Source organism: Vicia villosa, linkage group LG5 (genome assembly GCF_029867415.1).
Source record: "Vicia villosa cultivar HV-30 ecotype Madison, WI linkage group LG5, Vvil1.0, whole genome shotgun sequence".
NCBI lineage: Eukaryota > Viridiplantae > Streptophyta > Magnoliopsida > Fabales > Fabaceae > Vicia > Vicia villosa.
In genome coordinates this window covers 13,608,367-13,624,826 of record NC_081184.1, presented here as the reverse complement: position 1 = coordinate 13,624,826, position 16,460 = coordinate 13,608,367, and the positions used below count along the sequence as shown (strand labels likewise).

At 34.9% G+C, this 16,460-nt stretch overlaps 1 protein-coding gene across 1 annotated transcript; it reads left to right on the top strand.

Moving 5' to 3' along the window:
• Positions 1–3,783: 3,783 nt before the first annotated feature.
• On the top strand, positions 3,784–4,110 carry LOC131604244 (cysteine proteinase inhibitor 5-like). Its single transcript, XM_058876700.1, has one exon. The coding sequence runs from the start codon at positions 3,784–3,786 to the stop codon at positions 4,108–4,110; it is 327 nt and encodes a 108-aa protein (XP_058732683.1).
• Positions 4,111–16,460: the final 12,350 nt, after the last annotated feature.

Sequence of the window (16,460 nt, the reverse complement as noted above, 5' to 3'; positions counted from 1 at the left end):
CTTCTGTTGAAATCGAAGAACCTCCAGCTCGAGGAGTAATACATGCGAAGAAAGATGGTGAAATCTCCACCTTTTTGCCCAACTCCAGCATTTTCTTTTTCACTTTAGGTCTGCACCGTAAAGCAGAAGCTTTTTTGTTTTTCTTAATATTTCTGCAAGCTAAGTCAAACGATAATGGGCCTCCCTCCCCCTTACTAGGCAACACCGGCCCAGACTTCACACGGGCTAGAATATTGGAATTCTCTGGCCCACTTTCCACGTGAAAATCACTAGAAGAAAAATTATCACTATCCCCAACGATGTCCAACTTCTGTGCTTCTCTCACCTTGGGCCCACAAACTTTTAAAGAAGTGTCATTTTTAGAGCAGGGTTTAGATTGACTTAAAACCCCTCCATCACCTAAACCATGAAATTGACTGCTTTCATTAAATGACTCTGCGACAAAACTCTCCTTTTCAGGTACCTCCTTAACACCAAATCTACCTTCTGTTTCTTTCTTTCCTTCCATATCACTGATAACATCCTTTTTGCGTGTATTATAGCTGCTATCCGCCGCACAGTCTACTCTACCATCCCTACGTAAACTTTTTCTTTCCGTCACAGATTCCAACACCGGTGTAGCAACCTTCTCCGGTGCCGTAGACTCTTCCCCGGTCCCTTCTACTCCTACCATCTCATTGTCGGAATAACCCCCAAAAGAAGAAGCATCAGACAAAGAAACTTTATCATTAACACAAGAGTGCACCATTAAATTCCTCTTGAACGACAAGTCCTCTCTCAGAAATATTTGATAAGATGTACCATCAATGACCACGAAAAGTTTTACATCTATCAGCTCCATACTCCCCGTCATGACCAGAATTCTAGCTTCGTCCATGCAAAATCTGGCTTCCGTATACTCGTCGCACTTGATGAATTTACCCAAAGGTTCAATCAAAACTTTGAAGAAATCTGCACCCCAAGCATGGCATGGAATGCCAAAAGAGCGCAGCCAGACAAATCTCTCAGAGTCGACGTCTTTCGGCTCCCAAGGCTTTATAAAACTGAACCAACTCTCCCACCACACTCTCCTCTCCTCGATAAAAACCTCCACCTCACCACACACCAAGTCCTCAAGCAAGCACAAGTTTGGTCCAATGATCGTTACCCTTATTGAAAAGATACCTTCTTCATGGAAGAGTTTCTTCAGATTCAAGGCCGAGCTAGACTCCTTAATAACACCTGTATACGCTTTCCTATATCTCTCCAACTCCTCCTTGTCACTTAAGAACGAAACAGGTTTTGCCTTCGAACCAAAAACCTTAGTTGCACAGCCTGCATCTCTACCTTTCAACACTTCCGCAAAGCTTCTCTTATCCGACCAAGCTCTAAAAGTCTGACCAGAAAAACCTCCTTGAGAAGAACCCTCGCCATTAACCCTTCTCACCGGCGGCTTCAAGCCTCCTTGAACTGATACAACCTTCTCCGTTCTCTGGAACCTGGGGAGATTCGCAAAGAGTTTCCTCCTTTCAAGCACCATACTATCCAGTTTGGTAGCAAGTAGCTCATCATCTAAAACATTTATAAACCTCACGAAGCCGTATCTACGTCCTCGTTTATCCCTTCGCGGAGGTATGACAACCTCATCTATCTCTCCCAAATCTTTGAACTCAAACAAAAGGTCTCTAGCCCTCCATTTCAGGCTGAACTCCGTAAAGAAAAAAGACGTGATCTTCGCTTTCTCCGGCTTCTTACCACCCCCTCCCACCACATCCCACCTACCTTCATCACCCTTATTCACCCCGTTCCTGCCTACTTTCATCCAACCACCCCCTTGCGCAGAAAAATTTCTCATATCTGAGCCAACAGAGGACAAAATTTAAGAAACCTAGAGAGAAGGGAGAGGAAAATTTTCTCTCTCTAAAGCCATACTGCAATTTTTTTATTTTTTTTTTACATCATTGTTAAGTATGAATCATCAAATCATTACAACATTTAATTTAATTATATTTAAATGGTTCATGAATGACCAATCTAAATAATAAAAAAATTGAATATGAAACTTTATATTTTTTTGTAAGATAATAATTTATAGTATATTTATAAAATAAAAAACAAATAATATTATATTAAAATTGATTAAAAATAACTAAGTTGACCGTTAGATTAAATTTATAGAGAAAATCCTCATTTATGATGTACTAAATGCATTTTACATTAATTACATTTATGGTCGGGTGTATTCAGGTTGATTGATTGATCGCATGGGGGTTTTATATTTTTTGCGATGGAATGGTTGAACCATGAAATAATATTACAATAGTATAATTTGGAACATTGATTATAAATTTTTTTAAATATAATTTATGTTATTTTATGACATAACAGTACAAACAAATTCTCAATCTTACATTTTTAATACTATTAATTTATTCTTAAAATATAAAAAATCTAATATATACATTTTAATAAACTATTTATATTTTAAAATATCAATAAATAATACTCCCTCCGTTCCTTTTTAAGTGTCGTTTTAGAAGAATTTTTTTGTTCCTATTTAATTGTCGTTTTATAATTTAATGTTATAATTTGTCATTTATACCCTTATTTTCTTAATAACTCCACCTCAAAATTTTCAATTAGTTATTGGAAAAAGACAGTGTATGATTGAATTTCTTTGGAAAGAGAAAAATAAATAAGGGTATAATAGAAAAAGCAACTCTAATAATCCACTATCTTGGTTGAATAGCTTTTTGCTAAAACGACACTTAAAAAGGAACGGAGGGAGTATAAATATAATAAATTTGTTTATTGATACTTACTTTTTTAAATTATGTAAGATAAATAAATTGATGTATTTAAAGTAATCTTTATTTTAAAATAATAATTTTATTAATAAAAAATACTAAAAGTAAAAATTTATTTAATAACGTTAAATAAATTTTTATTTATAACATGAATCACATGACTCTTATTATCTACATTTTATTATATAATAATTATTAGCGGGAACACGGAATTATTGACAAAATAATTAATATTAACGGGAACACGGACTTACTGATTAAAATAATGAATATTAACGGGAACGTGAAGTTACTGATCAAAATATTAAATATTAACGGGAACAAATTTGGAATATTAACGGGAATACGGAGTTACTGATCAAAATAATGAATATTAACGGGAACATGAAATTACTGATCAAAATATTGAATATTAACGGGAACATGAAGTTACTTATCGAAATATTGAATATTAAGGGGAACATAATGTTTATTAATCAATATATCCCAAACTTTGTCCCAACCTATTGAAAAGAAATTTCTATATTTTACATATTTGTTTTTAGGACATTTACTTTTACAATAATATCTATATTGAATAAAATAACATTTTCCCTATCATCTTTTATTTTCCTCAATCACAATGCGCGAGAACGACGGGTACCCGTGCGAACGCACGTGTAAAACACTAGTTAAAAAATATAAAAATATATTATATCAAGAATAACAATTACTAGTATTATTCTTTTGACCATATTTTTCTATAAAACTAATTGTAGGTTTATTAAATATTATATATTATTAAAGAGACTTCATTTATTTGGTCAAAAAAGAAGATTAATATATTTTTAAAAAGTAAAATTAAATGAATTTTTTATTTAATTCTCTAAGTAGAAAAGTATATTGCCAAACCTGGCATAACTTGTGTACAATATAAATAACTGCTCTACCCTTCCACAAAGTCTATCTCACATCATCTTAGTTTCTCAACCTTGAAAAAAAATACCAAACAAACATCATGAGATTTCAATTCCTTGCTCTCCTCCTTATTTTGTTTGCTTCAGCCACCACGAACCAAGCTATTATTGGCGGTTGGAGTCCCATAAAGAACATCACTGATCCATATGTGATTGAATTAGCCAATTTTGCAGTTGTCGAGCACGACAAGCAAAAAGGAGAAACATTGAAGTTTGAAAAACTTATCAAGGGTGAATCACAGATTGTTGTCGGGACCAACTACCGCCTCACTCTTTCAGCCAAAAACGGTTCATCTTCTAACAACTATGAAGCCGTTGTATGGGATCTAAAGCATTTAAGGAAACTCACTTCCTTTGAACGTGCTTGAATTATTGCATATTGCTTATGTTGTGTTCTTATAGTTTATATTTCTTATCAATAAAAGTTTATATTTCTTAAATTATAATGGATCATGAATCTACCTCTATGATATCATCGTCTAATTATCTTTGTGCAAACTTTCTTTTTCTGATTTTATGAAAAAACTATTTGATTTGTATTGCCATTTGATTTGAAGCGGATTTACTTTTGTCTTTTAATTATTTATTTTGTGTTTTTATACATTAGTGACAACTATTTTTCCTTAATTATTATTTTTTGTATATTTTTTTATGAAAAATATCTGTCTCATGTTTCTTTATGCTTTAATGATAAATATCTGTGTCGTATTTTTTATAATAATCAACAACAAAAAATAATTTCTTACACTTTTTATGTATGAATGATATATATTTGTCTTGTGTCTTTTTTACAAATAATAAATATTAATCGAGTATTGTATTAATGAAAACTACTTATTTTGTATTTTTTTTATTTGTTTGTGAGAAATGTATCACTTCATTTTCTTTGATTAGTAATGGGAAATGTGCCCGCTATTGGTTTTATATTTTGGTGGTATTTTTTTTTTTGTGTAAGCAAGATATATTAATAACGGAGAACTAAGGGTTCTCCAACCCGAATACACAAGAAGCGGGATAACCCGAACAAAAAAAAGGAAAATTACAACCAAATAAACTTATGAGAGAAAAAGAAGCGGATCTTTTAGAAACTCATAAAACGAATAATTGGAATATGTAATTTTCCCACAAAAGGACCATTTCCAAACCATATACTTTATATTCCACACCATGTCGTTAAAATTCCAATTTTCGGAACGGAAGCAAACACCATTCCGGACCAACCAAATCGTCCAAATAGTAGCTAACCAAACGACATCCGCCTTACTACTCCTAACCTTTTTGTCCCGGAAGAAACAATGCCACTCCATAAAATTCGGCAAGCACCCCTCCTCCATATCCCCCTCTTTTCCCACCCAAAGAGCTATCTCATTCCAAATAGCTTTCACCACCCAACAACCAAAAAAAGAATGGTTTCTACTCTCTATGTCATAATCACAAAAGCAACACTTTAAAGTATCTACCGGTATATTAATTTCTCTATACACCAAGCAATCCTTAGTCGGAATCTTATCAAGAAGAAATCTCCAACCAAACGCCTTAATTTTGAAAGGCACCTCCGCCTTCCAAACAAGCCCAAACACCCCATCGTGTTTATTCGGCGGCCCAACCGGAATAAAACATCTACCCAAAAAAGAGTAACAAGAAGCTACCGAGAAAATGCCATCACCGGATAAAGCCCAATGCACCTCATCACTCCCCTCCCCCACACCACCAAAATCGGCCAACACCTCTCTCAACCGAACAATACCCTCCCTCACATTCCTCTCCGCCCATCTACTCGCGGGAATCCCAAAATCCCCCCATCTCCAACCATCCTCTACCCACCCTCCCATGGTAGCCACCGACACCCCTTTCAAAACCGAAGCCTCATATAGCACCGGAAACTCATCACACAAAGAAAAGCCTCTCCACCATTTGGCTTCCCAAAAAGGAGTAGTAAAACCTTTTTTCACCACCCACCTACATCCTTCAACAATAGGATCCCAACAAGAGGTCCTCCCCATTTTCAAAAGATCCCTCCACCACAAAGAAGAAGAAGATGAAGAAGAAGTAAACGAAGAAACTTTATTACCATACTTACCGTACACCAAAGAAGATACATCGCCGTACCGAGCTTTCAAAACACATAACCATAAAGACTCACTCCCATTCAAAATCCTCCACCTCCACTTCGAAAGGAGAGCATTATTAAAAACCGAAATATTTTTAACCCCAATTCCCCCTTTCTCAAAAGGAAGAATCACATCCCTCCAACTAACCCAATGTATCTTTCTCTTCTCCTCCACTCCTCCCCACAAAAAATTACTTTGGATCCTATTAACTTCTTTCACCACTTTCAAAGGCATCTTGTAAAAAGACATCGTAAAAATAGCCAAAGAAGTGAGAATGGACTTCAAAAGCGTTATTCTCCCGCCCAAATTTAAGAAACGATGTTTCCAACTTCCCAACCGCTTCTTTAAATTAAGCACCAACGGCCTCCAAGTCGCCTCCTTTCTAGGATCGAAACCAAGCGGAATACCAAGAAAATAAAAATTGCTTTCCTCCACTTTACAAGAGAGAAAAGAACCCGCGGCTTCCACGAAAGACTCCGTAGTATTGATTCCAATTAATTTGCTTTTATGAAAATTGATACCGAGACCCGACACAATCTCAAAAGCTCTTAACACCCCCTTTATCGCCCTTATTTGCTTCCAAGATCCTTCCCCCACCAAAAGAGTGTCATCCGCAAATTGGAGAATATCCACCCGACAAGTGTTATTAATTCTAAAGCTCTCAAATTCCCCAATTTCTATAGATTTACTCACCAACCCCGCAAGACCCTCCGCCACCAAAACGAAAAGGAAAGGAGAAAGAGGATCTCCTTGTCTTAACCCTTTAAAAACACCAAAATCCTTCGTAGGACTTCCGTTGACAAGCACCGACATACTACTATTGAAAACCAACAATTCCATCCATCCCATCCATCTCCTACCAAATCCCATTCTCTTCATCATGTATCTCAAAAAGCTCCAACTAACTTTATCATACGCCTTCTCAAAATCAACTTTAAACAACACACAATTTTTTCTTTCCTTCCTCGCATAATCCACCACCTCATTCGCCACCAACACACCATCCAAAAGATATCTACCGGGCACAAAAGCATTTTGACAAGGAGAAATCACCGTCTCAAGAACCCATTTTAACCTCCCCGCCAAAAGCTTTGCCACCACTTTGTACATGCAACCGACCAAACAAATGGGTCGATAATCGTCAAGAGATAGCGGGTTACTATTCTTCGGAATCAAAGATAAAAACGAGGAAGATATTGCCTTTGAGATTACATTGCCGGAATAGAAGTATTTGAAATAATTCACAAAATCATCTTTAATGATACTCCAACATTTCTTAATAAAAAGAAAAGAAAACCCATCCGGGCCCGGACACCTATCCCCCCCACAACTCCACACCGCCTCCTTTATCTCCTCTTCCAAAAACGGTTTTTCAAGACTCTCCGCCACCTCCTCATTAATACCCTTGAAATCAACACCCTCCAACAAAGGTCTACTCTCCTCCACCTCGACAAATTTATCTTTAAAGTGCTTAAAGACCGAATCCCTCACTTCCTCCACCGTAACCGCCATTCCCTCCTCCGTAGCAATAGGACCTAAATGATTAAAACTTCTCTTCTCTTTCATGACCTTGTGGAAAAACCCACTATTAGCATCCCCATCTTTAATCCATCTCAACCTAGCTTTTTGAAGGAGCATATTTTCTTTTATTCTCAAGTTTCTCCAAATCTTACTAGAAGCCTCCCTCCTTAAATCAAGATTGACCTCAATAAGATCCTCGGAAATATTCTCCAAGCAAACATCAACCGCATTCAAGTCCCTAACACCTTCTTCCATGTTCAACTCATACCTACCGAAGACCTCCCTATTCCACACCTTCAATTTATCCTTCAAAAGCCTAAGCTTTTCTTTAAGAACAAAATCACCCCTCCCATAAATTCTCATGTTCGCCCACTCCTTCTCCACGAAAGGCAAAAAGGATTCAAAAGAAAACCATTCATTATTGAATCTAAACGGTTTTGGACCCCAATTCGAATTATCCACCTCAAGCCAAATGGGACAATGGTCGGAAATATCCCTCTCACCAATCAATTGACCAATCACTCCCCACCTACTCACCACATTATCCGCCACAAGGAAACGATCAATTCTACTCATTGATTTTCCATCGCCACTATACCACGAGAAATTCTTCCCCTTACAAGGAACATCAACCAACAAACTTTTGTTAATAAATTCCGTAAATAATCCCATTTCAAGATTATTCACAACACCCGTTCTCCCTTTCCTCTCTTTTCTATCTTTAACCGCATTAAAGTCCCCTCCAATGATCCACTCCCCATCAACAAAAGACTCCTTCAATCTAAGAAGCTCGTTCCACAATAATCTCTTCTTAACCAAATCACAAGATGAGTATACATTCACAACATAATAGCAATCACCCTTCCACAACACTTTTATGCCCAAATAACCCTCTCCTTTGAAACTATTCACCACCTCCATTTTTCCCGCCTTCCACAAAATTAATAAACCACCCGACCTTCCCAAAGAATTAGAGAAAGAATACCCAATATCCGGTGAGACCCAAAAACTTCTCGCCACCTCCTCGTTCAAAGATGTAATTTTCGTCTCTTGTAACAAAAAAATCTCCGCTTTGCCCCTCCTTATCACCTCATCAATTCTCCTCCTCTTTAGCGCACTAACGCCTCCTCTAATATTTAAAGACCCAATAATCATTGCAAACAACTTTTAAACCCCTTCCTTACCCCCTTTCTTCCATTCTCCAAGGTATTTATTCGGCTTTCCAATTTTTTCCTTCCCTCCGCATCTACCACTCCCAAAGCTACGATAGCCGATAGAATTTTATCGCCACTATCACCATCCAAAAACGCCCATTGTCTTTTATTACTCCTACAAATATCCGACTCCTCATTTTGTTGCCCATATTTTGGTGGTATTAAAAAATATAAGTTATAACTAATTCTTCAATTTTCTTAAAAAAACTAACTTTTTATCTCTAAATATATTTTTCGTGTATACTTTTATAGTTTATTAAAATAAATATAATATAATCATTTTAAATTTTTAATTATAAATAAATGAAAAAAAATAAATATTTATTCTATTAATGAGACGGCTCTGTTTGGTAAAAATAGCGGTTGACTGATAAGCTAGCTGATAGCTGATAGCTTATGGCTGATAGCGGATGAATGATAGCTTATAGCTTATAGCTGATGACTGATGACTTATAGCTGATAAGCTGATTGAAGTGTTTGGTAAAATTAGCAGTTCAACTAGCTGATTAATTAAAATGACATAAAGGACATTTAATATATAATTATTTTATTTTAAATTAAAATAAATTATAGAGGGTAAAAGTGGATTTTAAATAAAATAATAAGGATAAAAATGGAAGAAAAAATGATAAGCTATAAGCTATAAGCTAAAACGTTATTTTAAATAGCGTCTAAAGAATAAGCTATAAGTTAGTAAAATAAACTATAAGCTCGTAATGAAAAGATCGTTACCAAACAGGTCTTTTATTGTTATATGAGCTTATAAGCTATAAGCTATAAGACATAAGCTCAAAAAGGGGTATGCTAAACAGAGCGGTGAACTCCAACACCTTCTTTTAAGTATTATGTTATGTGTGGATAAAATATGAGATGAATAATATATTTTGTTATGAGTAAATTTAAATATTTTTTTTAGATAAACTTTAATTATATTTCACCCTCTTCTCTCATGTTAAAAGAAATATTTTGCTGTGGAAATTATCTCGCATTTTTGAAGTAGATTTAGTTTTATAGTTCAAATATTTGTCTCTTAGTGACAAATAATTTTTCTTTATTTTTATTAATTTGTTTATAAACAACAACAACAGCAACAAATTATGTTTCTATCTAATTCGTTAATTTTGAATTTTTTTTTTAATAATTTCTCTTATAAGTTTTATAGGTCTTCTCTACCTCCTGTTCTTTGATTTTTCTCCATATGATCTACTCTCCTTATTAAAATAGAATCTAAAGGTATTTTCTCCACATACACAAACCACTTAAGCTTGTTTTCACCATCTTTTTTACAATATGTGTTATCCCAACATCCTCTCTAATATTGTTATTTTTAGTTCTATCCAATCTAATCTTATCACACATCCAAGTCAACATCATCATCTCAACTACACTAATTTAACTCAAGTGTTAATTCTTAACCGCCTAACATTTTGTCTCATGCAAAGTAGTTCTAACCATTGTCTAATTAAATTCCCCCTTCAACTTAAGAGGTATTTTTTGTGTCACATGAAATCCTAGAGACCCTCATGTATTTTAGCCACTCAACTTGAATTTGATGAGTTACATCTTCTTTCATTTCTCCTTCATTTTGTATTACTGACTCAAGATATTTAAATCGCATGACTTGTGGGATGATATGGTCTTCAAAATTCACCTATAGGTTAGAAACACATATCCTTTTGTTGAACTTATATTCCTTATACTTAGTCTTACTTGGCAAAAGTCGTGATTTTCTAAGGCTTGTCTCAAAATCTCCAAACTCTCATTTTGATCCCCCTCAAGTCATCAAGTAGGACTATATCATCTACAAAAAAAAAAATACATCTTGATGCTAGCTCTTGAATGTATTCCGCAAGTACATTCAAAATTAAAGTAAAAAGATAAGGATACCCTCCTCCATTTCAGTCACTCATCTTAAATTCAATGATTTATATCTCCTTCTATTTTTTTCATCAATTTCTATTATAGACCAAAATATATATATATATATATATATATATATATATATATATATATATATATATATATATATATATATATATATATATATATATATATATATATATATATATATATATTGCGCGATTTGTATGATGATAAGCCTTGTTAAAAGTACAATGAGGGATAACACATATTTGTGTAGGGATGTATAAGGGTTTTAGGATTGTTATTGGTTTTGGTGTTAAAGCAAGCCCACACATGAATGGTGAAAAGTTCTGTATCTATGTGGTTTCTAAATGAATTGAATCCCTTCCCTTCTCAACCTCGTGGTTGATGTATTTATAGAGGTTTATTGGGTATGGATTCTTGGACCCAAGGGGTGATTATTTCTTTCTTCGAGGAGCGTGGAACTATTATTTTTCCTTATTCTTTAGAAGAACGCGGCATTAGTTGTATTGCCCTTGGGCGGCAAAGATCGACTTCCAATGGAAGCCTAATATTTTTACTAAGGGAGGAAAGGACCTTCTTGAGGATCCAACCTAAATGATTGCCTCATGGACGACAAGGATTCTTTCATGAGGATCCATCATTAATGGTTTCCCCATGGGACACATGGATTATTCAATAAGGATCCAACATAATCGATCTCCTTTTGGACGATTTTTAATATGATTCTTAACTCTAGTCCCTAATTCCTCCAAAACAAGAGCAATATTTTTCCAAAACTCATATAATAATGCGAGGCATCTCATTAAAAACCCTTACACCTCACTAAAAAATGTAGGGTAAAAGAGTGACTATCACTCAAAAAATGATTTAAAAGAAACCATACAATTGACATAGGTGATACATGTAACACCCTTCTAATTCACATGTATTTTCGCATGTAGTTTTACAAAAAATAAAACAAATAAACCACAAGGGTTTTCCTGTTGCAATTTCTTGCATAAAACGAGTCCCAATTCTTGTGATTTCTTCATATTACAAGTCCTAAATTATCATCTAAGGTTATAATTTCATCATATAACCACAGCCCATTGTATTTTATATTATAGGCATCATTTTATTGCAAATTAATACCTCTAATTCATCAATATTTATCACATCATCATTGATTCCTCATAACCAAAAACCCCAAAATCAATTCTACAATTATATAACACTTAGAACAATTCTAATAATCAAGATAAAATCCATCTTCTAACTTGTTCAGATTCTCCATACTTGATGCACTATTAGCATACACTATTCTTTTATGTACTTTGTTATCATCAAAACTAAGGGGTTGTAGACATAAAACTGATCTTGTTCCAACAAAGAGGGCAAGGTTGGCCACATTAATCCATAAGCATGAACGCTTTAAATTGAAGCTTGAAGAGAGCATAAATTTAATGATAGTGTAATTTACCCATATCATAAGTCATATGAGAATTCTGGGAAAAATATTTGCAAATGAGGAACTAGTTGTAAAAATTCTTAGATGGTGAAACTATAGCTGGAAACCCAAATTGTGATTTATGAATCTAAGGATTTAGAAACTATGGACACACAGACACTTTATTTTTCAAATTTCAGGTACACGAGATGAAACTTCAAAGGCTTATCATAGATGACGAAGGAGAAAAGGAAAATAGTTGTCTAGAACTCAAAGCAGAGGAATCTAAGTCTATCGGTGACATGTCCCTCATTGCAAAGAACTTTAAAAGATTCCAAAGACATTAAAACAAATAAATAGATGTACAAGAAAATCATGATGATAAAGCCTCATTCATCCTAACATGCTACTAATGTGGAAAAAAAATGACATATCATGCCAAAATTTACCTTAGCTAAAAACGAAAATCAAAACCAATGTAAGAATCCTCAGAAAAAGGGAAAGAAATCTTATTTTCATTGGAAGACGATGATATGGAAACCTCAGACGTTGAAGAATAAGACAATATCTATCTCATGGTAAATCATCAATATATTGAGGTTCTTACTTCTCTTATCATAATTTTTTTTCATTTGTAAAAACTAACCAAAGAAACAAGAAAAGTGGAGAAAATTGTATCCAAATCCAAGGATATTATTTCCTTTTTTGAACTTGAAAATAAAAACCTTGAGAAATAAATAGAAATCCTAAGAGATATACAAATTGATCCAAATCAAAATTCCTACACTTTAAACGAAGAGGATAAACGTGACTAGTACGATGAATGCGATACTTTGAAAAATAAATTTTTTATCTTCAAAAAGAAAAGTATGAGGAGAAAGCCATATTCATCCCAACATGCTACTTGTATGGAAAGAAATGACACATTAGGAAAAAATTTCCCTTATCTAAAAAATGAAAAATCAAAACAAATCTAAGAAACCCCAGAAAAAGGGAAAGAAAACTTATGTTTCATAGGAAGACAATTATATGGAAACCTCATTCGATGAAGAAGAAGCAGCCAATATTTATCTCATGGTAAATCATGAAGATAATGAGGTAATCTCTTGCTTCTCTTATCATAATATTTTTTGCATTTGTAAGAAACTAACAAAATAAACAAGAAAATTTGAACAAATTCTTTCCACAACCAAGGATATTGTTTCGTCTTTTGAACTTAAAAATAAAAACCTTGAGAAATAAATAGAAATACTTTCAAAAATACAAATTGATCCAACTCAAAATTCTACACTTAAAACGAATAGGATGAACCTAACAAGTACAATGAATGCGATACTTTGAAAAATCAAATTTTTTATCTTCAAAAGACACTTGTCAAGTTTGTCAAGGGAAGAGATAATTTGAATAATTTGTTGGGAATTCAAAGAACATCTTACACCAAAGCTTATATACAAAAAATCTTTAAAAAGATTTAGATATTCGCAACAAGTTATTATGGTTTGACAGTCGAAACTAATTTAGTGAATTCCATAGGAAGATCCTTGTCGCCTTATGGGGTAATAAATTGTCGGACTTTCCAAAGTAGATCCTTGCCACCTTACGGTAATTACATTGTTGGACTTCCATATGAAGATCCTTGCTGCCCTACGGGGGTAATAAATCTACTAGACTTCCACAAGAAGATCCATTTCTCCCTACAGAGTAATTAAACTGTTGAACTTCCACAGAAAGATCCTTGCCATCATACAGGATTCTAGTTGCTCTATGGGGTAGTTAAATTATTGGACTTTCATATGAGGATTCTAGTAGCTCTATGGGGTAGTTAAATTATTGGACTTTCATAGGAAGACCCTTCTAACCCTACGGGGTAATTAAACAATTGGATTTCCACAAGAAGATCATTGTAGCCATACAGTGTAATTAATTTTGTTGGACTTCCACATGAATATTCTATCCATCCTACAGGGTACTTAAACTGCTAGACTTCCAAATAAGATCATTTCCTCCTATGGGTAACTGGACTACGAAGGTTTTCTCCAACCTCAATGAGGGACATAACTAAGTCTCTCTTGAGGGACTCAACTAAGTCTCGTTAGAAATACTCAGCTAAGTCTTTCCTGAGAAATTTAAATAAGTATCGCATGAGATACTCAAATAAGTCTTTCTTGAGGAACTCAACTAAGTCTCGACAGGAAGACTCAATTAAGTTTTTCCTAAAGGACTTAATAAAACCTCGCCTGAGGGACTTAATTAAGTCTTGCCAGGAAGACTCGACTAAGATTTGCCTAAGAGACTCAACTAAGACTCTCCAAGAAGACTCAATTATGTCTCGCCTTAAGGACTCAACTTACCTTGTCCAAAAGGTTCATCTGAAGCTTCTAGAATTAAAGGTAGGAATAAATCTTCGACTAGGCTCTCGTGGAAGGCCTGAAGACAAGTCACAAGTTAAAACAACCCAAGCTCTACCAATCCTTGAGCTTGAGGGATTGTGTAGTGGTGTAATTGAAAGAGATCTTGGGGGCAGGGTGTAGCTCATTATTCTTCCCAATTCGCTCTTTGTTTTTTGTTTGAGCGCCACTTTATTTTTGTACGACGCCCCTTTTTCTAATAGATCGCCCGACACCTTGGTGTCTTCGTCCATAACACACTATCATGCATAAAAACTGTACTGGGTCAGCAAAAGTTACATAAAACATGAGACAAAACATAATGAGACAAGATTCTATTTCTTTGCTTTCTTGTTTGACTTTTTTGATCCACTTCCCTCCTCTTCATCTCTCAAAGACATTGGTTGATCACTATTGGATCCTGGCCCTGTAAATGGTTTTGGTTTTTTAAACCAAATTATCTTGATTCTTTCACTTGACCTCTTTCTCATTGGCTTGATCTCTTTCACTACTTTCCTTGTCTTGGTGGCCTCTTTGTAATTTTGAGCAGTGGAGATGTCTGGTAAGCTTGTTATGATATCATTAGGAATTCCATCAAAGTAGTCAGTCTGAGCTGGATCAGTTGGGATGGCATCAGTTTCTGCAGTAGTAGGCATAACTTCACTTGCTTGTGTGTCTACAACAGGCATAACTTCACTTGCTTGTGTGTCTACAGCACTTTCATCATGGTTTACAACATTTTGAGTAGAAACTTCTCCATCTGCATGCTGAGTTGTTTGAGTTGATTGAGTTGTCTTCACTTTTTTCTATCAATACAACATAATTATCAGTTAGAATAATCAGTATCAATAGTCACACATAAATAACAAGTTAGGTTTGTACATCATACCTTTCTCTTCAAAGCATTTTGAACCTGAACTGAGCTTTTAAAAGACTGTGCATTATGCCCAAATTTATCACATGTTGTACATCTATAAGAGACTCCAGGCAACCTTCTTCTATCCCCATCTTCACCAGTCTCTCTAATCCTCAGTTTTCTATACCTCCCTGGACCCTTTTTAAACATTGGTGGCAACAATTCATCCGATTCGACCTCAGGCCATATATCCTGTCCATTAATGGGACTAACAGCAAAACTATAACACAACTTATACCTCTCTCTAGAATAAAACTCATCCACAAAATCCTCAGGGTTTTATTGTCTAAAACCTAATGCTGCTACAACATGCCTACAGGGAATGCCCACTAGCTCCCAAAAGTTACAACTGCAAGACCTTTTTGAAATATCCACTATAAACTCTTGGGTATTGAATGAATGTGTGACCTGAAACTATTCATTCATTGCCCAAGTAGGCAGCCAATGAGCACTCAAGGCAACCTCCTTGTCTAATCTTTTCCTAGGTATGGGCATGACCTTATGTGGCCATTTTTCTAGCTTCAAAGCAGATGTTGAGCACATATTCATTAAATACTTTCTGATCCATTCACACATGGTCAGAATTGGCTTATCCCTAACATCTAATATTGTTGCATTGAAAGACTCAGAAATGTTGTTCATTAGAACATCACATTTTGGAAAAAAATTAAAAGCATGCTTACACCAACTTTTTGGTTGAACTCCCATAAACCAACTCCATGCCTTTGGATCAAGTTCTTTTAGCTCATTCATCTTGGTCATCCATCCTTGGTAGTATGTTGCTTTTGCTGCCCCCATCATCAAGTCCCTTATCAATGCTCCTCCACCAAATTTCTTTTTGAAGTTAGCATATAGATGTCTCAAACACAATCTGTGTTCCACCCTTTCACCCATGTCTTCAAAAACTAAAACTAGTCCCTGCAATCACAAACTCAAAGACATATAATTTTTCACAAACAACAAATAACACAAAGGAGAGCAAAATTTCACAAAGACACATAACTATAGCACTAACCTTTTGTTGGTCAGATATAAATACATATATGTTGTCTTGCCCAATGTCACCCATCAGCAAATCAATAAACCATTTCCAAGTTTCCTTATTCTCTATTTCAACTACTCCAAGTGCTAAAGAGAAATACTGGTCATTGGGGTCCCTACCCACATTAATTAGCAACTGACCACCATATTTGGTTTTCATTTGACACCCATCTACCCCAACAAAGGGTCTGCAGCCATTAGTGAACCCCTTTTTG

What these genes read in the sequence shown, in the direction of transcription:
- LOC131604244 (XM_058876700.1), top strand. Translation starts at nt 3,784, where the DNA reads ATGAGATTTCAATTCCTTGCTCTCCTCCTTATTTTGTTTGCTTCAGCC.